This window comes from Acomys russatus, chromosome 10, assembly GCF_903995435.1.
Source record: "Acomys russatus chromosome 10, mAcoRus1.1, whole genome shotgun sequence".
NCBI classification, from domain to species: Eukaryota; Metazoa; Chordata; class Mammalia; order Rodentia; family Muridae; genus Acomys; species Acomys russatus.
In genome coordinates, this window is record NC_067146.1 from 67,821,196 (window position 1) to 67,841,973 (window position 20,778).

Sequence of the window (20,778 nt, forward strand, 5' to 3'; positions counted from 1 at the left end):
AAAAAGAAGCAACAGCCTCACATATTGACACACAAAATAAATGACTATAAAGAACTGGCACATCCTAGCATCTACAGTGAGCAAGCTGGGCCACACAGTAAGCATCCATGAAGGTCAATGTCCTACTGTGCTCATTCCTGTTGGGCAGAAGAGTTCCTTTGTACTCAGACTTTGCATTTCATTCTAGTCTTCAACCAGCTAGATAATCGATAAACATGATTTAAAGCGCATTCTATTTACTGATCTACCAATTCAAGTGCTAATCTTAACTAAAAATACTCTAGACCCATCCAAAGTGTCACCCCGAAGTCTGAGGCCCTGAAGCCCTCAGCATTCCTTTACTATGACAAGTATCTTAAGATAAATCAGCTTACAGAGAGAAAAGAAATTGGCTTAGTATATTACCAGATGTTTTAGGTCATGGCCACTACGACTCCACAGCCTTTGGGCTGTGGTGAAGTGGTACATGATGGTAGTGGCCAGGAGTGTATGGTGGTACAAGATGCTCACCTCATGGTAGCAAGAGGCAGGACCAGCATCCAACTACTCAGGAGTATACCCTCAGTAACGCCATTTCCTAGGCTCCTCATAAAGATTCTGCCATCCACCACCAGTATGAAGCTGAGGACCAAGACTTAATTAAGAACATGGTCCTTTGAGGAATGTCCCATGTCCAAACTACATATCCCCTATGGCTCAAACTGACAGTAAAGTGTCACGTCAGTGTTAAGACTATTTTTAATGTAGCACAGAATTTTTAAAAGCCTGACAGTTAAACAGAGACAAAACACTAATCACAACATGATTCTAGATTCTGTAATTAAAAAAAAGTCTTGCCTGGTGGTGGTGGCAGTATACACGTTTAATCCCAGCATTCAGGAGGTAGAGACAGGCTGATCTCTGAGTTTGAGGCCAGCCTACTTTACAGAGTGAATTCCAGGATAATTAGGACTACACAGAGAAACCCTGTCTCAAAAAGCACCCCCCAGATGTCATAAAATTAAAAAAAAAATGTACTAAACTAGCTTTATCTTACAGGAATCCTAAAATTCTGGAAGCCCTCCCCTCCCCACAGAGCCCTGCAGCAGTGACCTGACTACAGCAACTCCTTTCTTTCTGTAGGCTGTGTTTACCCAAGGGGAGGTCTGACTAACCCAGGGGAGCTCAATGTGTCACCCTTGTATTCTTTTTGTTTTGTTTTGTTTTGTTTTGTTTTTTTGAGACAGGGTTTCTCTGTATAACCTTGGCTGTCCTGGACTCACTTTGTAGACCAGGCTGGCCTTGAACTCACAGTGATCCACGTGCCTCTGCCTCCCGAGTGCTGGGATTAAAGACGTGTGCCACCACGCCCGGCTGTATTCTTTAACTTGGAAGTGCAGAGACTGTGACAAAGAGGAGCTCTGTTAGAAGCTGGGGTTCCTGAAGTCTCAAAAGACACATTAAGAAGCCCCATTCCGGTTAGACAAGATCAAATGCTATGATAAGAGTCTGATTAGTGCTAGACACACTGTTCTTTTTAATGCACAATGCTGACAAACTGGGCCACAGCCCAGCAAAGACCAACTATGCAAGAAAAGATGCATGGATAAGGCATTGATCTACTTCATGTTTCAAGATATTCTGCAGATAGCCTGAAGTGAGATATTTGAGGGTAATAAAAGATGTGTAGAAACCACAGATCTGTAGCATTCCCTGACTCGTCTTCCTATCCAACCCCAAGCTCGTTCCTCTATTAAGGAGGGGACATGTTTTCAAGTTGCACACATGGAAGGATGAACCAAGAAACTCCACAGAGTTTTAGCTCATATCTTCTGTTATCACCAGAGATGGCACTGCAGAGGGGAGTAATATGTAAATGTCAATTTTATGTGTTCTGTATAATTCTGGATTACATCACTGCAGAAAAGTGCACTTGACATTTATTTCTTGGAAATTCACCATTCACCCTGCATATTTCTATTGCTACAAATTCCCTTCTACACTTCAGCCATGTAATTTGGATGGAGCTGACCACCTTCAGAGCAGGTATGTACATGTGATACAGATCTAACTGGAGTTTCACATACTCTATCCTCAGTGAGTTCCAGAATGAACAACTAGCCCAATGACCATTCTGGGAACTTCCTCTAGGACCAGGGAAAGACAGAAAGTACCAGAGACTGTCGCTTTTTCTGTGACCTGAAGGATACTTGCTTGGTATATGACTATCATATAAGGGGAAAGGAGGTAGAAGATTTAAGGGGCAGAGAGAAGAGGGCAAAGCTGAGTGCTGTTTCATCCAGCATGTTGTGCCTAAAGAGAAGATACTCCTGGACTTCCAGGTAAGTGAGGATCAGTGTCCTGATTTTTATTATTATTATTGTTATTTATTTTTTGTTCTTGTAGTTTGCAAGCTTGGCTGAATAGGACTTTCTTCAAATAACAGTTCTAAAGGATCACCTCACCAAACATCCAAAACACTTGACAAAATCTAAAGTCCTCCCATGGTTAAAAAAAGAAAAAACAAACAAACCCTTAACTAGGGCTAGAAAGGTCTTTCCCACAATTAACATACCCAACCAGTGAGGGACAGGAGGTTCCCCCCCCCCCCAAGATCAGGACAAGACAGGGTAACTGCCCTCGCCTACTGAACAGTGCACTGGAGGCTTTAGGAAGGGTAGTGGAAAAAAATGAAACAAAAGGTATCCATATGAAACAGAAAAAAGCAAACCCAGTCTACTTAGAGATATGCTTGAATAAGCCAGTCCAGCAAGATTCAAGGTACAGACATCAACAGTACTTCTGTATAGAAGCAATGAACAATTTGAAAATGGAGTTCTAGGACCAATGTATGGTAACGTCAAATGAGTTTCTCAGAGAAACAGTTCAACAGAGTATAAAACATGTACTCTGAAAGAGACAAGATAACAAAATTTTGTTAAAGTTGCTGGGCATAGCAGCACAGGAGGCAAAGGCAGGCAGATCTCTGTCAGTTCAAGGCTAGCCTGGTACACATTATGAATTCCTGGCCACCTAGGGCTACAAAATAAAACTTAGTCTCAAAAACAAAACAGAACAAACAAACAAACAAACACAACTAAATAACTACATACCATCACTTCCAAACTATAGTCCACTGTCCCTTCCTCACACAGGAGATGCTCTTCTACACTTAATCATCACACAACTCTGAAAATTCACTCTTTCTGGGAGACAGGGTCCTGCTGTTCTGGTAAGGATTGCCTCAAAATGTCAAGCTCCAAGGGTTGATCCTTTTGCCTTGCCTTCTGTAGTGGCCACCATTCCTGGCTAAAATAAGCTTTCTCTTTAACCTAAAAGCTTAACAACTCAACTAATATTGAATACAGTATGTATTTTCAATGATTATAATTGTCTTCAAATATGCACTTATATATTTGGATATAAATTTGTATTTCTTATCTTAAATTTACACCAAATATTCTAACAGAATCACCACTTTAAAATCAGAATTTCTAAACACAAATGTTCTTACTTCTTTCAAGACTCAAACTAAAGAAAACCATGTGAGCCATGTCCTTATGTGTGGAGACAAGCACACTGCACAGCATATGACACGGAGCTCATCTGGGCCACTTGGCGGAGGGGGGCACCTCATTAAATGAACACATGAACAACTTTCTATATATATATATATATATATATATATATATATATATATATATATATATATATATATATTTCAAGTTGCAACAAATGTACAACAGTAAAGGGGAAAATACTCTGTCCCTTCCCAGATTTTTTGGGCTAGTCCTTGTGGTCAATTCTTCCCTATTCCATTGTTATGAAGCCACCAAGGGAACTCTTATAAAAGAAAGCATTTAATTGGAGGATTGCTAAATTTCTGAGGGTTAGTACATTATCACCATGGCAGGAAGCATGGCAGCAGGCAGGCAGAAAAAGAGAGAGACACTGGACCTGGGCTTTGAAACCTTACGCCTCCTTCAAGGTCACACCTCCTAATCTTTCCTAACTGGTGCATCAACTGGGGACTAAGCATGGCCCTGTGGGAGCCATTCTCATTCAAACCTGAATCACACTGTCCAGAGGTTTCATTCTAACTTAAAAGTAGTTTCCAACTTAATTGAGGAGTTCCCTCTGATCTGGTTTATGTTACACAGAAGTGTAATATTTAATTTCCTCATATTTGGAGACCTTCACATCTTTTAGCGATTGAGACAGTGTTGTTAAGGACAGACAACATCCTCTGATGCCACCTGGCAAGCGTGCTATGGCTGGGGCGAAAATTCATGTGAATTTGAGGCCAGCCTGGCCTAGAAAAGCAAATCCAAGACAGCCAAGGCTACACAAAGAAACCCTGCTTTGGAAAAAAGTCTGTTCTTCTACCAAGCCAAAATTTATTGAATGGATTTTATGAAACCCGTATTAGAGACTCAAGCAGAAATTCTGAAAGTTGGAGGCTAGAGAGACAGCTTAGCAGCTAAGAGCACTGACTTCTGTTCCAGAGGACCTGGGTTCAATTCCTTGCACTTATATGGAGGCTCCCAACCCTTTCTAACTCTAGTCCTAGGAGATCTGACATCCTCTTCTGACCTCCCTAGGCACCAGGCATGTGTGTGGTGCACAGACACGTGTGCATGCGAATGCCCATACCCATGCAATATGATACAGTAGAATATGAAAGTAAAAAATAAAATAAAATATTCTAAGATAATACTAATTTGATACATACAGGCTGAGGAATAGCAGTAGGAAAAGAATTAAGCCACTATATACTTCTATTTTTTTTATTCTTTGAAATTTTCATGTATTTGTACAGTGTATATCCACCATCATCCCCTCCCAACTCCCCTTACTGTTCCTACCACATTCTCCTCCCAACTTCATGCTCTCCATGTTTAATGTTGTTATTGATAACCCAAGTCCACATGGTGCTTCCCACATGCGCATCGGTGTGGGGCCAGCCACCGAGGCTTGGGGAACTAGCAGTAGCCAGGTCCCCAAAGGAGTGTGACTTTCCCTCCCTCAGCAACCATCCACTATATTCTTAAAGAACAGACAACTTGGTGTGCCTAGTTAACGCACTCCAGTTCTTGGAGTACACTATTTTTAAGTCTAGGCCAAGATGCTTCAGGTAGCATTTGCAGGCAGCACGTGGCATAGCAACATGCACAGTGCAAAATGTACATGTGTGCTCAGAACCAAAGCTGGAATGGAGTTCTGCCACGCAGCACAGGCAAGCACACTTGATTCTGAGCACTGTGGGTAAAAACCCTTCCACTTTTGTTGCAAGCCCTCATATTCAATTATATGACTCTGTACAAAGTTGGGACCCACAGTTTTAGAATCTGGGTGCTTGAGCCCATCAGTCACTCTGCCTATCAACTCATCAGAGTACCTTAAAAACACCTGCCAAGAACAGCACTGGCTGTTCTTCCAAAGGTCCTGAGTTCAATTCCTGGTAACTACATGGTGGCTCACAAGAGATCTGTACCTTCTTCTGCATGTAAGTACACATGTGAGCAGAATACTATATAAATAATAAATAATTAATCTTTCTTAAAACCTGCCAATTAAGATGTTACTGGGAACCAAGTGTTTATAATCTCACCATTAACAGGAGGAATCATAAACAGGAAACAATTCATTATGGATTTTTAAATTCACAAGAAATGCTGTGGTGTAGAAATGCAGGGGGATGGGTGGGTGGCATTTAAACTCTTTACTTGAAAATCAAGCTTAAAGTAGAAAAAAAATGAAGGAAATGTGCTTTTTGATCAATAAAAGGAAAGCCCAATGACTGCAGTGAATAGTTTGAAAAAAGGCAACAAAGCCCCTTAACCAACCACGTGAGCCCCCTTAACTAACTTCAGTTTTAGCTTTTCCCACAAAACTTCTGTATGAGTTTGAATGTTTCGTAGCAGTTGCTGCAAGCTTTCAAAACATACAAATCTCTCTTCTCACAGAGAGGAACAGAAAATTCAACTTTTCCCAATATTACATAAGAACAAGTAAACAAATTAGAAAATAAAACGAAATTAAAATTCATATAGAATTGACAAACTTTCTGAAGTTGTAAGCCAAAATTTAACTTTTATCATAAAAAGCTATAGTTTCTATGCTTTTAATCCATGTTATAATATAGCATTGTAGTGGTCTGAGTGAGAATGGCCCCATGGCTGGGTGTGGTGGCGCACGCCTTTAATCCCAGCACTTGGGAGGTAGAGGCAGGCAGATCACTCACTGTGAATTCAAGGCCAGCCTGGTCTACAAAGGGAGTCCAGGACAGCCAGGGTTGTTACACAGTGAAATTCTGTCTTGAAAAACCTAAAAAAAAAAAAAAAAAAAAAAAGCCCCCTTAGGCTTATATATTTGAATGCTTATTCCCCAGGGGGTGGAACTACTACACAAGGACTAGGAGGCATAGCCTTGTGGGAGGAAGTGTGTCAGTGGGGGTGGGGTTAGAGGTTTCAAAAAGCTCACCCCAGGCCCAGTGCTTCTTTCTGCCTGCTGCTCTCAGGTACTGATATCTTGCCATGTGCGCCGCCTTGCTTCCACCATGCTCTATGCTAACATAACAGACTAACCCTCTGAAGACCCCAGTAGACACTTTGTTTCACAAGAGTTTCTGTGGTCATGGTGTCTTAGTTTGGGTTTCACTGCTGTGAACGGGCACTATGACCAAGGCAACTCTTATAAAGAAAAACATTGAATTGGGGCTGGCTTACAATTTCAGAGGTTTAGTCCATTGTTGTCATGGCAGGAAGCACGGCAGACAGACATGGTGCTGGAGGAGCTGAGAGTTCTACTTTGACCCACAGGCAGCATGGACTATGTACCACACTGGGCGGTGCTTGAGCATAGGAGACCTCAAAGCCCACACTCACATTGACACCCTTCGTCCACAGGCCACACCTCCTAATAGTGCCACGCCCTATGGGCCAAGCATTCTAACACATGAGTCTATGGGGCCATGACCTATCCAAACCACCACAGTGTCTCTTCACAGCCATAGAACAGTAACTAAGACAAGCATATATTGTTTATGTTATATAAATGAATTAAGAGTGAGTCATTTTAAACTGAAGCAAAGCATTTATTGATCTCAACCAAGTAATCCTGATTTCACAACCTTGATGGACTGCCACATCTAGCCTGGTACACAGCCATACCAGATCTCCTCAGAGTCCACCTATACCTCAACATCTCACACAGAGGTGGCTGACAAAGCCTTGGGCTCCTGTGCTAGGTCAATCAGTAACTGAGAAGGAGGGAAGAGAGAAAAACAACCCTCATCGTAACAGGTTATGATTAGCTAAATTACAGGCTCCTTAGTGAACATTAATTAATCCACAGAGCATATTTTTAGCAGTTATAATTGTCAGGCTTAGGGATCTAGAGAAAAGATCCCAGACTTCAAAAAGTGGCAGGCTTGCAGAGTGTGGGGGTGCAGGTATCGAGGAGCTAAGTATTATCACAATTATACAAAACTCTATGGAGCCCCCTGTTACAGTCTGCTCTCAGGTACCTCTCTTGTGTACACTGGGCAACCAGACTGCGTCTGTATTTACCATGTTATCACATGCTTCCTGCATGTACTATCAGATGAAGGTGGGAACATTCTGGCCCAAGTTCAGACGTCTGACATACAGAAGTCATTACTGCAGGACTCTCAGTTGCTCTGAGCCTTCTTTTCCAGTTAGTTGGCAGAGTGAACTGAACAGTTTCGAGGTTTCCTACCAAGCTGAGCACATCATCTTCCCTCTCACTTGGTGTCTTTCTGAACAGGTCTGTATCGCCATTGAAGCTGCAAGTTGAAAGGTCAAGTCTGCCTCATCCTCCAGGCCAGCCACTGCTCAATATTCATACATGACTTTTCAGCATTCCACTGTGTGACCCTGGGACATGGTGTGTGAGGTCACCAACAGGATAGTAATGCAGAACGGGCTCACTGCGTCTGTAAGTTATCATGTGAGCCTTGGCCCTTTCTCAGTGCCCTTTCTCCCCACTTCACTGTCCTAACTCCATCGCCATGTGCAGCCAGGCTAATCTTTCCTGAAGAATGTCTTTACCCACTTTCTCTTCCTACTGGAAGTCCTGAGTGACTACCTACCACACAAACGCCACAGCTTGCTTCTTGCTTTAATGATCTAACTCTCTCCTCACACTGTTCTACTATTTCCTGCCTCTGGAAAAGAATATGGTGTAGCTGACCTTTGCTACTTTGTGGGTTCCTTTCTTTTTTCCACCCTTTCAACCCTTCAACACTAGGTAGGAGAGACAGAAGGATAGAGGGTAGAGGATAGTGCTGATTAGGGGCAGGTTCAGTCTTCCCCGTCAGGATATTTCATTTCTTCTCATCTTTTTGTGCACGACCACTTGACAAAGCGCAACATACCATAGCAACAGCAACCAACAACAACAGCAGCATCAGGAGGAGGAGCAGCTGCCACAACCCCTCTGAGGCCTTAGCATTTATATGCCCTCTCAAGAGTCCCCAGAATTCCAAATGTCATCTACTTGCAGAAACTATCTGCAGCTGGCAAAATTATGGCCCTGGTAGAGCATGAGGCAAATTATAGCCAGATGCTGTGGACAATCTCAAGCAGCCCCATAACTCACACCTGAGATTAAAACAAAAAACCATAGTCCTATAAACATTTCTGTGTTTTTAAAGAAACCGAAAATTCTCACTACGAAATGGTTTTGGTCCTGTTTTCTCTTTTGAAGATGACTTATGTTTCCTGCCTTTCCCTGTGCCCACACCAATTCTGCCAACCCACTCTTCCATCTTACCTCTTCCAAGAAGCTTTTCCTTCATCACTGCTAAAAGGGAGTTCTTAACATTTTTTTCTTGACAAAAATGTGCCTGTCTCTTTTAGCTAATTTTATACTTTCCTCTGTTTTCCTCCTTCCTGTTTTCAGGATGCTTACATTGGCCTCATAGGTAGAAGGTCTGATCTCTGTATATAAGAAGTGAACACAGACCAACAGAGGGCAGGAACAAAAGTCACTTGCAATGCCAACCTCTTGGCCCCAAATGCTAACAGTCCACCCTGTCAGAGGTAATCCAGCATTCCTGTTAAAATCTCAGTAAGACACCAGAGTAAGAGGTAGCACCTGGCTTTCTCTAGAGAAGCTAAACACATTGTGACCTGCCATTTCTTGAGAAGTCACACAGCCTTGGTGCAGCCATTTGAAAACTTGTGTGTCCAAACCCAAACTGAAGTGGAAGTGAACTTTGGTGACTGAGAAGGTCCTCCGCAGAGCGCAGCCTCCTGGGCACAAAGACCTCCTCCTGCTCTAAGCAGAGGCCCCAGCACTCTCAGAGGGCTTCGTGGATGAGCAGCTCAAGTTCAGTAAGGCTTCTCGGATGAAAAATATGTAAAGGAAGCCAGGCATGGTGGCGCATACCTTTAATCCCAGCACTCGGGAGGCAGAGGCAGGCGGATCGCTGTGAGTTCAAGGCCAGCCTGGTCTACAAAGCGAGTCCAGGACAGCCAAGGCTACACAGAGAAACCCTGTCTCAAAAAAACCAAAAAAAAAAAAATGTAAAGGGAGTAATAGCATTGAAGAAAGATTTAAGACATCATTTCTCTGAGTTTTAAAAATAAAGAAAGTTTCTTGTCTTGGAATACTTCTGGCTGGAGGAAATGAAGTGTATTTTCAAGTAAATATTCTGCTTCCTGTGATATGATAGAACACTGAGGAAGGTTAGCTCTCTGTAGCAGTGTTTTCCATTTTTCTATCTTTTTGGGTGCTGCAACACACCACACAAGCCTGACACAGGATTGAAGAAAACATCCAGGCAATGTGGCATTTGGATGCACCTTACTTATCTTATTCTTCTGTCTTGTATGCAGCGTAACTCATAGCTTGTTTAGCAGTTTACCTTAAATCTGGTTCTAATGAATAAAGCAAAAGTGATGGGTAACAGGAAATGGTAAGGATTAAACACCAAGAATGCAATCAGAGAAGAAGGGTCCCCAGTCTTCTTTAGTTCACAGATCTAAGGCTCTAGATCCAACCACACCATACAGCAAAGTGAAAGCGTGCCCCTTCTGAGGAAAGATCACCACCACACACCAGCAGCCATATTGATCTGCTTATTTTGTTGTCACAACTGGATGCCTAGAGAAAGGAGCCATGCTATGGAGGCATTACTGGTAGGAAGTCTCTAGGACAGAGGAATGTCTCTTTGGAGGACTCTGGGGCCCCAGAAATCTCCTTGCTCTGTTTTGTTTTCTGGCTGTGAAGTAAGTGCTCTGCTCTTCGACATGCTTGCACCTTGAGTGCTACCTCCCCACAAGGCCCAGACAACAGATCACAGACCACAGCCTCCAAGCCATCTCTTTATAGTGTTAATTATCACATGGATTTCACCACAGTAGCAAGAACTGAACAACACACCCTTTCACTGAACCCAAAATTCCATGCGTAAATGTTAATCATTAAATATCTACATGTGAAAGAATGAAGTTGCCCCAAACCTCACTTTAGACAAGAAAAGTTAATTCCAAGTGAATCAGAGACCTAAGTGAATGGCAAAAACTATAAAGAAAATACAACTGTATCTTCATGGCCTGGGGTTAGGCAACAGTTTGGTCTCAATAGTTATGCTATCAGAAGTATACAGAAGAAAACATCTGATAAAAAAGGCTATATGAAATTTTAAAACTTTTGTGCTATCAATGACCCCCTTAAAATCAAACAAACCAAACCAAAACCAAAACCAAAACCAAAAAACCACACAGAGTGAATAGTTAAAGTCATACATTTGGTAAAAAAAAAAAAAAAAAATTTAGAGGCTCAGTGGCACAAAGAAAAAGGGGATGCAGGCTATCCTGATGGGACCTGGTAGGCTGTGGTCATATGGTGGGGGAGGAGATGCACATCATTCAGAGGTCTAGGGGAGGGGAATAGGGTGGAAGAGTGAGGGAGAGTGGGAACAACCAATGGGAAGGTACAAGTGAGGGATAACAATTGGGATGTAATCTGAATAAATTATAATAATTTTTAAAAAAGTAATTAACATCCATGATAAAGAACTTTTACAACTCCATAAGGAGAGCCAGGCAATGGTAGCGCACATCTTTAATGCCAGTACTTGGGAGGCAGAGGCAGAACTCTGAGTTCGAGGCCAGCCTGGTTGGTCTACAGAGTGAGTTCCATGATAGCCAGGGTTACACAGAGAAAATCTGTCTTGAAAACAAAAAACCAACCAACCAAAAACAAAACAAAACAAAAACACAACAACAACAAAAAAACCCAACTATATGTGGAGAAAAGATGCAATTAATAAGTGAGCAAAAGTTTTTTTCTTTTTCTTTTTTCTTTTTTGGTTTTTCAAGGCAGGGTCTCTCTGTGTAACCCTGGCTGTCCTGGACTCGCTTTGTAGACCAGGCTGACTTCGAACTCACAGAAATCTGCCTGCCTCTGCCTCCCAGAGAGTACTGGGACTAAAGGTGTGTGCCATGCCTGGCAAATAGACATTTCTTAATGGCTTATAAGCAAATATAAAGAAGATCAATAACTACAGTTTGTGAAGTATAAATTAGAATCATAGATTAATTCACACGATGTAGAGTTAGGTATAACATGAAATAAGGTAACAAGCATTAGCTATCATGTACAGAAACTGGATGCTGACTGCCAGTGACAATATGAAGTGGTGTGAAGATTGGAAAACAATCTGGCAGTTTCACAAATTGTTAAAAGAATTATTGTACAACCCAACAAATACACTTCTACTCATCTACATTCAAGAGAAAAAAAGATATCTATACAGAAGAATTTGCATACAAATGTTGCCTACAATATTATTCATAACAGCCCCTAGATAAACAATCCCAGTGTCCACCTACTGAACAGATATGCGAAACACAGTGTGCAGTGGAGTATTATTAGGAGTAAGAATGGCCAAGATCAAAAACTCAAGTGACAGCACATGCTGGAGAGGATGTGGAGAAAGGGGAGCACTCCTCCATTGCTGGTGGGAGTGCAAACTTATACAACCACTTTGGAAATCTATCTGGCGCTTTCTCAGGCTACTGGAATAGGGCCACCTCAAGACCCAGCTATACCATTCCTTGGAATATACCCAGAAGATGCTCCACCACACAACTAGGACACACGTTCAACCATGTTCATAGCAGCCTTATTTGTAATAGGCAAAACCTAGAAACAATCTAAATGTCCCTCAGTTAAAGAATGGATAAAGAAACTGTGGTACATTTACACTATGGAATACTACTCAGCTATTTTTTAAAAGATTTCTGTATTTATTATGTATACAATATCCTGTCTGCAAGCCAGAAGAGGACACCAGATCTCATTATAGATGGTTGTGAGCCAACATGTGGTTGCTGGGAATTGAACTCATGACCTTTGGAAGAGCTGTCAGGGCTCTTAACCTCTGAGCCATCTCTCCAGCTACTCAGCTATTAAAAACAAGGAAATCCTGAAATCTGTGGGCAAATGGGTGGAACTAGAAATGATTATATTGAGTGAGTTAATCCAGACTCAGAAAGACTCACATGGTATATACTCACTTATAATTGGACACTAGCCCAACAAGAATGCCCCATCAAAGTCTTCACTTACCAGGAGATTGGGATAGATGTGGGGACCTCCTATTGGGCTCTAGATGAGAGAAGTATGGGAGAATAGGAAAATAGAAGGATCCAGAGGGTCCTAGAACCCTACAAGAAGAACATCATGATGGGTAGATCTGAACCCAGGGGGTCTACTCAAGCTACTGCACCAACCAAGGACAATACATGCAGTACGTATTGAAGCCATATTGAGATCTAGCCAATAAACAGGATATTCTCCACAGTTGTGTGGAGAGCAAGGACTGACTCTGACCTGAACTCTGGTGCCCCATATCTGACCACTTCCCCTTGGTGGGGAGGCCTGGTAGCCCTCAGAGAAAGAATAGGAAGGCTACCAAGATGAGACTTGATAGGCTGTGACCATATGGTTGGGGAGGAGGTCCCCTTCTGTCACAGATCTAGGGGAGGGGAATAGGGTGAAAGAGGGAGGGAGGGAGGAATGGGAGGAGACAAGCAAGGGAATAAAAATTTAGATGTAATCTGAATAAATTAATAAAAAAAGAAATGAATCAGTACATGCTCAACACGAATAAACCAAAACAAAAACATGCTAAAATCATGGGACTTGCTTGAACAGTCAGAATCCAGCTGTTCGCACTGTCTAGGAGGCTGTGCAACCTTCTGGATGAGACCTAGCTGACGGAGGCGAGGCTTGAGGATTACAGGCCAGCTCCACTTCCAATTCAAGCTTTCTACTTCTGGACTGCCTGGCAATGTAGCCAGCTGCTGCATACTTTTGCTGCTACAGCCAGGGCTGCTCACACTGCCATGCCTTGGTAGGCATGATGGACTGTGTTCCCTGAGCTGTGACCCAGAATAAATCCTTCTTCCTTTAAGTCGTTTCTGCTGACAGAAACATTCTGTCAATGACAAGGAAAGTAGCTGACACAGAAAACAGCTAGACTAGGCAAATCTATACAATGGAATGGAGGTTGCTAAGGGCAGGAGGAGTAGCATTGTGAAAATGCTCTGAAATTGATGGTAGTAATGGCTGCACTCTGTACATTCACAAGCTACTGACTTGTTTTTAGATGGGAGAACATTAAGGTATCTGAACTATTATTTCAATAAGGATGTTACAATGACAACAACAGAGAACATGAACTAGTTGCTGTGAGACCATGTCTCCCACTGTGGGTCACCATGTTCCAGATGTCCTCTGGGCAATTGCACAGCATAAAAGTACATGGTAAGAGCCATTTTTGTGACAGTGCAGTCCTGGGCTCTTCACCACAGCCACCTGGCCAGCACGATGCAAGCTTTGTTGTTTCTGGAAGGCAGTGCTACACTGTGTGTGTGCCGGAAGCCCTGGAGAAGCTGCAGAAGCCTGCAAAGGGCGAGAGCTTGAGGCCACGCCCTCCTGTCTGCTAACTGGGCAGGAATTCCACCCTCAAGCTTCCCTCACACCTCAGCTCTTCCCCTCAAATAGCCCTGCATTCTAGGTCAAACATGCTTCAAATAAAGGTACGTTATGAATTAGCAAGCATTATGTAAGGATCAGGCAAGAGGGACCTTTGACAGTGTTATGTAATGGAGCAGTGACTCCAGAGCCACGCATTAACTGTGTGACCTTAAGCCCAGTCCAACGCTGTGATTCAGTGTCTTCATCTCAAAAGTGGAGATGAAAAAGGCTTCTCAAAGCGCTGTCAGGCTCAGATGCAGAAAGTTTAGAGCAGCGGGTGCACACTGTAAGTGCTGATGTGTTTTAGGGAGCAGTCTTAGAATGAAGCTGGAAAATCACATCCTTTTTATTGGGGAGGGAGGACACTAAAGTTAAAAATCTGCCAAGTGACAGGCACTGGCAGTGATGGAGCTGCTGTTCAAGCCCAGCTCTCACTGACCCTACCCCACAGCCCTGCATGGATGACACTGACAACATTTTAGGTCCTAAAAACATGAATAGCAAGAAAACAGTGCCTGGCAGTCATATATAGTGCATGTCTCAATTCATATGGTTTGATTCCTTTTAAACACCCAAAATTTATTTTCCTAACATCTGAAAAGAAATTTCAACAAATCCCTGAATCCTGAATGCCCACTACTCTGTACTTCGAAGAGCAAGATAGCCCGAAAGCTTTCCATTTTTCTTTCATTTTTCATTGACGACTCACAAGAATTGAAGTACCCTGGTAACTGAGTGAAACGGCCCTTTCTTCTCTTCTTCTGTTCCCGCTTTCTCAAATCACATTCATGCTAGAAATTTAGATGCTTTTCTCAGGATCTGAGAAACTTTCAGTAATAGAGATATAAAAATAACCACAGTGTTTGTCAGAACGCAGTTAAGTGCAGAGGAGATGCACCTAAAAAGAGAAGGCTTTACTACTCAGCCCGGGCGGCCGACCATGTCTGAGCATCCTGAGTGCTAGGTACAGGCATGTGCCGGCAGCATGCCTGGCGAAACCAAAACACCTGGATCTGTTTTGGATGGTAGGAGCTATGACCTCTGACCTGTAACTAGAAAACTCTGTATGCTACAAACAAAGCACACACACACACATACACACACATACACACACATACACATACACACACACACACACACACACACACACACACACACACACACCACACCACTGTACTTACGCAGACCCTGGTAAGGCTTCCCAAACACCCTGGCATATTTGTTGTCTTCAATGAGATGGATCCTCCTCTTTCCACAGGCTTCTGGTCTCTATCTTGTTCAAAGCCTTCACACAAGCACTCCTATGTCACAAATTCTTCCACCACTGCCTTGGCCCACATGTCTAGTTAGATTGATTCAACCTTTTGGCTCTACTTTTCCTCAACAACCCAGATTAACCTCCCAGCAGTCTCCAAGCCCACTATACTCATGTGAAGCCTGCTTCTAACTACTTTTCCAATCTTTCTAACTGGCCAGACCATAGGCACAAGCCGGGCAGGAGAGCTATCTGCCTGCTTAACATTAGTTCCTCTGTTCTCAGCACAGTGCCTAAGAACAAGCAGGTGGAAAATTAAATTATCATCAGGGTTACAGGTGGTAAGAGCATGTGCCCAGGAACATTAGGCCCGGGGTGATCCCTAGTACCACAAAAGAGAAATTAATAATTCTCCAAAGATCCAATGGGTCAACAGATAGACTGAAGTTTTCCACTCAAGTTTGAGACCTCATTTTTTTCAGTTGTTTATTTGAGACAGGCTTTCATTATGTAGCTCTGGCTGTCCTAGAACTCACTAAGTAGACTGGGGTTGGCCTCAGAAGTCTAAAAGAATTGCCTGCTTCTGTCTCCCCAGTGCTGGGATTAAAGGTATGTACCACCGCATCCTGTGCCAGACACCTAGAACTTTCTATTAAGCTTTTCATAAGCGTAAATACATAAGCTACGTAAAAGGGATAGGTTATGAGCTCTTTTGGAGAAAAATTCAGAAGGAAAGAAACCTCTGACAGGAATATGTATTTTCAAGTAACTATATGCAAACTATAAGCAAAAACAGCTTTTAAAGAAAGCTTTATACACCACATATTTGAGGCATAGAACACAGAGTAATCAAACTGGTACTCGCGTCATCCCTAATTGGCTAGCTTTCCTAGGGCTGGAAGGTACTATGCCTGCTAGTAGGGGAAAGAAACGATCATCAATATCACTCAGCTGTGACCCCTACCGGCCACAGTATCGACTGGCTTGATAAGATATGCCCATTGGTACACAGCTGCATGAACAATTCAGACATAGCTCACCACTTTCCGACTGGATCTAAAGCCTGCTCTATGAAATGAAACCCACTCCTGGCACTGTTAACAGGGTCAAGAACGTGTGATAGCTCCAAAAGGAGAGCCCGATGCTGTTACTGTGCTGCACAGACGAAGCATTAAACCAACTTCTGATGGCTTATTTCTATACCCGTAGATCAGCGCATGCTTAATACTTGTCAGAGACGTTTCTCATCACTGTAGATGTGCAGAGAATAAGAGGCCGTGGAGGGCTCAGTCCGAAATGGAACAAACATATCACATCCTACTCTCGAGGCTCAGGGATCTTAGTGGAAGAGTAGGTGAAAAGATTGTAAGATCCCGGGGTGGTAGATAGCATCAAGGAAACAAGTGTTTTCTACAGCATGGTTGCACATGCGCACCCAGCGATTGTGACAACACGCATGAGACTTGTGCAAGCTCAAGCCAGAGAGAATCCCAGCATCAAGGAGGGGCTCCTGCCATTTGATAGTTGCTGGGAGAGGGACAGTTATCTTTAATGGTGTGATCCTTGGCAGGCCCCACTCCCAAGAGTATTTGAGCAACGCTAGCTGGAGGAGATGGAGGAGACAGAAGGGGCGGAGGACTTCAAGTTGGGTGTGGAGTGAAGGTGGAGAGGGTGGAGAGAGGGGGAGTTGGGGAAGAGAGATGAACAAGAGCAAGACAGACTGTCCGACATTCTCAAAGAACTAAGAAAATCGTAGCTTAAAAGCAAAAGCTCCAGAAGGAAAACAAACAGTAGTGTCTCCATCGAAGCTCCCATTCACTTTCCAGCAGCTCCCCGTGGAAGACCAACAAGCCAAGGAGGGCAGAGGGAACAGAGACCCGCGGGATCTTCCTAAGCTAGCGCCATTCTCTTCCAAAGTAAGTCCGTTTCCTAAGGAAAGGCAATTGGCCGACCCACAATTCTAAGCATATCCACAAGAGTAGCCAGCGGTAGGACAGCCTTCACTGAACAGCGAACGGCCTGTCAGCCGACATCCAAACAGACGGTATCCAACCACCAACGACTGCTGGAGAAATGTTGGTAAAATGAACGGTACAGAAGATGGGGAGGGTGGGAAGCATTTTACTACCAAAAATTTCCATACAAAAAGAGGAGGGGAAGGCAGGTAGTTTATGGTGGCGCACACCTTTAATTCCAGCACTCAGGAGGCAGAGGCAGAGGCAGGCAGGTCTCTGAGTTCGAGGCCAGCCTGGGCTACAGAGTGAGTTCCAGGACAGCCAAGGCTACACAGAGAAACCCTGTCTCAAAAACAAAAACAAAAACAAAAACCAAACCAAACAAACAAACAACCCTTCCCCCCCACCAAAAAAAAAAAAAAAAAAAAAAAAAAAAAAAACGAAAGGAAGAAGACAATTAAGGTGGGGCAGGAGAAGAAAGTGTTCTGCAGAGTAGGGTGACAGAGAGGGGTGAAGTTGACTCAAGGTTTGCAATCAAGATACATACCTATGTCTTAGAGTTTAGGACAATCTCAAAAGGACGGCCTAGTCCAGCCCTCTCTCAGATAAGCAGCATGCTGATCAGCTTCAGGCATTCAACAAACTGAAGCCCAGCTTTGAGTTATCCGCACCTACCCTCACTCCTCTGCTGACGTCACTTAAGATCCTTGAAATGAAGGCCTGGTCTTAAGGAAAGCATTTCCCATCACTCCCTCTGCTAGTGATTAATGGAAAAATGAGTAACCAGGTGCTAACTACTCCACTACTCCGGAGAGAGATTTCAGGTACATGCTGACAGGTGCACTTCCGCCTGAAAGGTGGTGCTGGGACTTCCTCAAAGCTACAGTGTCAGCTCTTCCCAGTCACATACATCTGTCCTTACAACAGATCTGTCTCATCAAAAGGTTAGGGAAACTCCAAGTGTAGCTGGGAGTGTTTCTGGTTTCTGCATTCCCACCGACATTTTCCATAATAAAAAAAAAAGTTTAACTTTAAAAACCGCACCCGGCACAGATCATTAAAATAAGGTCTGGCCGGACGAAATCAATGCTCATTGAGAACTATCTTCAAAGCCGAGGAAGAGTTCTAACTTCTGGCTAGTTGAAAAGTGCTCCCAAGAGCTAGAAGGGGGGGGGGGGGGCAGGGTGCTATTTTAAGCTATTGTGTTGGGCAAGACAAGGACACGGGTGGCTAATATCGGCATTCATTTTTATGACAAGAGTTCTGAAACAAAAGAAATGTTCGGAGAGAAAATGCCAAACGCCAGCGCACACTTCGGGGCTGGACTGAGAAGCTAGTGCTCCGCTACCTCGGTCTGCAGGGGGATGACCCTGAAGGTGTATAGGGAAGAGAGTCAGAATGGAGACTCTAGAATTCCAGGGGCCGCTACGACTCACTCGGCACCCTGCAAGCTGGGCTGCGGCCCAGGCGAGGCCGCCCCCCGCCCAGTGCGCGAGATTAGGGTTGGACCTCCGCTGCGGGCCCGGGCTGCCGGTTGCACCCGGTACCCCAATCTCGGTCCGGGCTGCGAGGCGGCGGCGCACCGCACACACCGAGGCCGGCACTCACCGCTCAGGTAGTTGGTCCATTTGTACAGCACGCCCTCCATGGCGCCCGCGGGCCCCTCACCGCCCCGGCCCGCCGCGGGGATACCCGGCCGGCCTCACATCCTGGGCCCGGGGGCGGGGTCACCGCGACAGCAGTCGGGGGAGCAGCTCCTTCGGGGTCGGGGGTCTGCGCCTGCGCCTGGCGCGGTCGGTGTGGACGGGGCGGAGCGGCCGTCAGAGCCGGCCGAGGGAGGCGCGGCCCCGAGGCGGCGGCGATCGCCGGTGCCCTTACAGCGGCCACTGAGCCGCCAGCGTCCGCCCCCGGCGCGCTCGCGCATGCCCAGTGCGCCGCGCGCACGCTCCCAAATCCACGCCGGGGTTTGGCTGCGGCGCCGTGGGGCTGGCGGGAGGGGCTCAGAGGCGGAGGCGGGTAACGGGTCACCCCTGGATTCTAGTCTCCAGGAGTCCCGGTTCTCTATTTCAGGGTTGTCAGTGTAGAAAGATCGGGGTTGTTGCCGGGAATCCTCGGGTGAGGCAAGTGTGTGGTGCGTTTCCGGATGCACTGCTGGGCCTCTTGACTGGAAGCGTTGACTTCACCTGTAGTCCTGTTAAAAATTACAATCTCCAGACCTTTCACAAGCTTCTCCACACGAAAGTGTGAAAATGCACTGTTGTCAGGATTTTTAGCAAAAACAAACAAACAAACAAAAAACCAAAACGTGTTGATTACGGCCTCAATGGAAAGAGAAGGTTGAGAAAGGAGCACAGGAAACAACCCAAATGTTAGCGTCAGGGAAATGCGCTCTGAAGGGCTAAAGTGTGGGCATCCCCCTGCCTCATTAATGTAAGGTTGACAGGTTTAGTAAATAATGAAATTTATTTATCTGAATGGCTTACCTTGCTTAGTGCCCTGTTCGTTTTAATCTCGAGTTCATCTTTCGGTGATTTCCAGTTTCTTTTTAATCCGCTCCGATGGGCAGCCGTGTAGAACTAGGAGCTTTAAGCTGTATAGTTCTTAAACACGAATGCCGTTTCTTCTTTAAAGAGAGACATCCTTAGCCATTATTTACTCTACACCAAGATCACTCGAATTATTTTGCAGTCTCGGTGACAACCATGTTTGCAGAATGAAGTCAGGCCTAGTCTGAAAGGCGGAGCACACACACATTCTTTTCGGCCAAGTGACCTTAAGCATTTTTTTTTAAACTTATCTCTGGGCTAGTTTTATACGACTTGATATAAACTAGAGTGCTTTAGAAAGAAGAGCTGTGAACCGTCCCTGGTGGGTGCCGTCCTTGGGTACCGGCTGAGCAAGCGGATAAGCAGCACTTTGCCAAGGCCTCTGTTTCAGTTTCTGCTCCCAGATTCCTGCCCTGAGGTCCTGCCTGACTTGCCTGGATGATGGACTGTGTGATACAGAAGTGTAATCGATAAAAATCCTTTCCTTCCCAAGTTGCTATGGGCCATGATGTTTTAAACCAGGAATGGAAGCCCTAAGGCACCATCCACACTGGCGCGGGAGGGGGAACGGGGGGGGGGAGCGTGGAATAACCACGTGAAGTTAGGCTCTTCCACCAGAATGTGCTTTGTGAACATTAAAACATCCTTGAAAGTCCTTAGAGTTTATGTTTTCAGTAAACTGTAGTTCTGAGCCTTTGTTTGAAGCATCCTGGAGGGGGTGCTCTCTGTATTTGGTCTTCCCCAAAACCCAAATGTCACCCTGGCCCCAGACTCTTTTTTCTTTTTTCTTTCTTTCTTTCTTTCTTTCTTTCTTTTTTTTTTTTTTTTTTTTTTTTTTTCTTTTTTCTTTTTTTTTTCCCCTCAGCTAGAGTTCTTCACGGAAGCAAAGCCTCCCTCACCCCCTGGAGCTTCCCGTTAGCTTTGCACGCAGCTGCTCTCCCAAAGTGGGAGAAGTCCTTAATCTGCAGGCTCTAGGACTAAGAGGAGTAGCGGAACCCCGCTGTGAGCCCCCCCCTCACCAAAGCAC

At 44.5% G+C, this 20,778-nt stretch overlaps 1 protein-coding gene across 1 annotated transcript in view; it reads right to left on the reverse strand.

The window, feature by feature from the left end:
* Plekha8 (pleckstrin homology domain containing A8) overlaps positions 1 to 18,947 on the reverse strand; it is a 49,926-nt gene extending 30,979 nt beyond the window's left edge. Inside the window, exon 1 of the mRNA XM_051152336.1 lies at positions 18,814 to 18,947. Within this exon, the coding sequence (XP_051008293.1) occupies positions 18,814 to 18,853 (40 nt within the window). The 5' untranslated portion in view covers positions 18,854 to 18,947. The remainder of the gene's footprint in view (positions 1 to 18,813) is intronic.
* Positions 18,948 to 20,778: the final 1,831 nt, after the last annotated feature.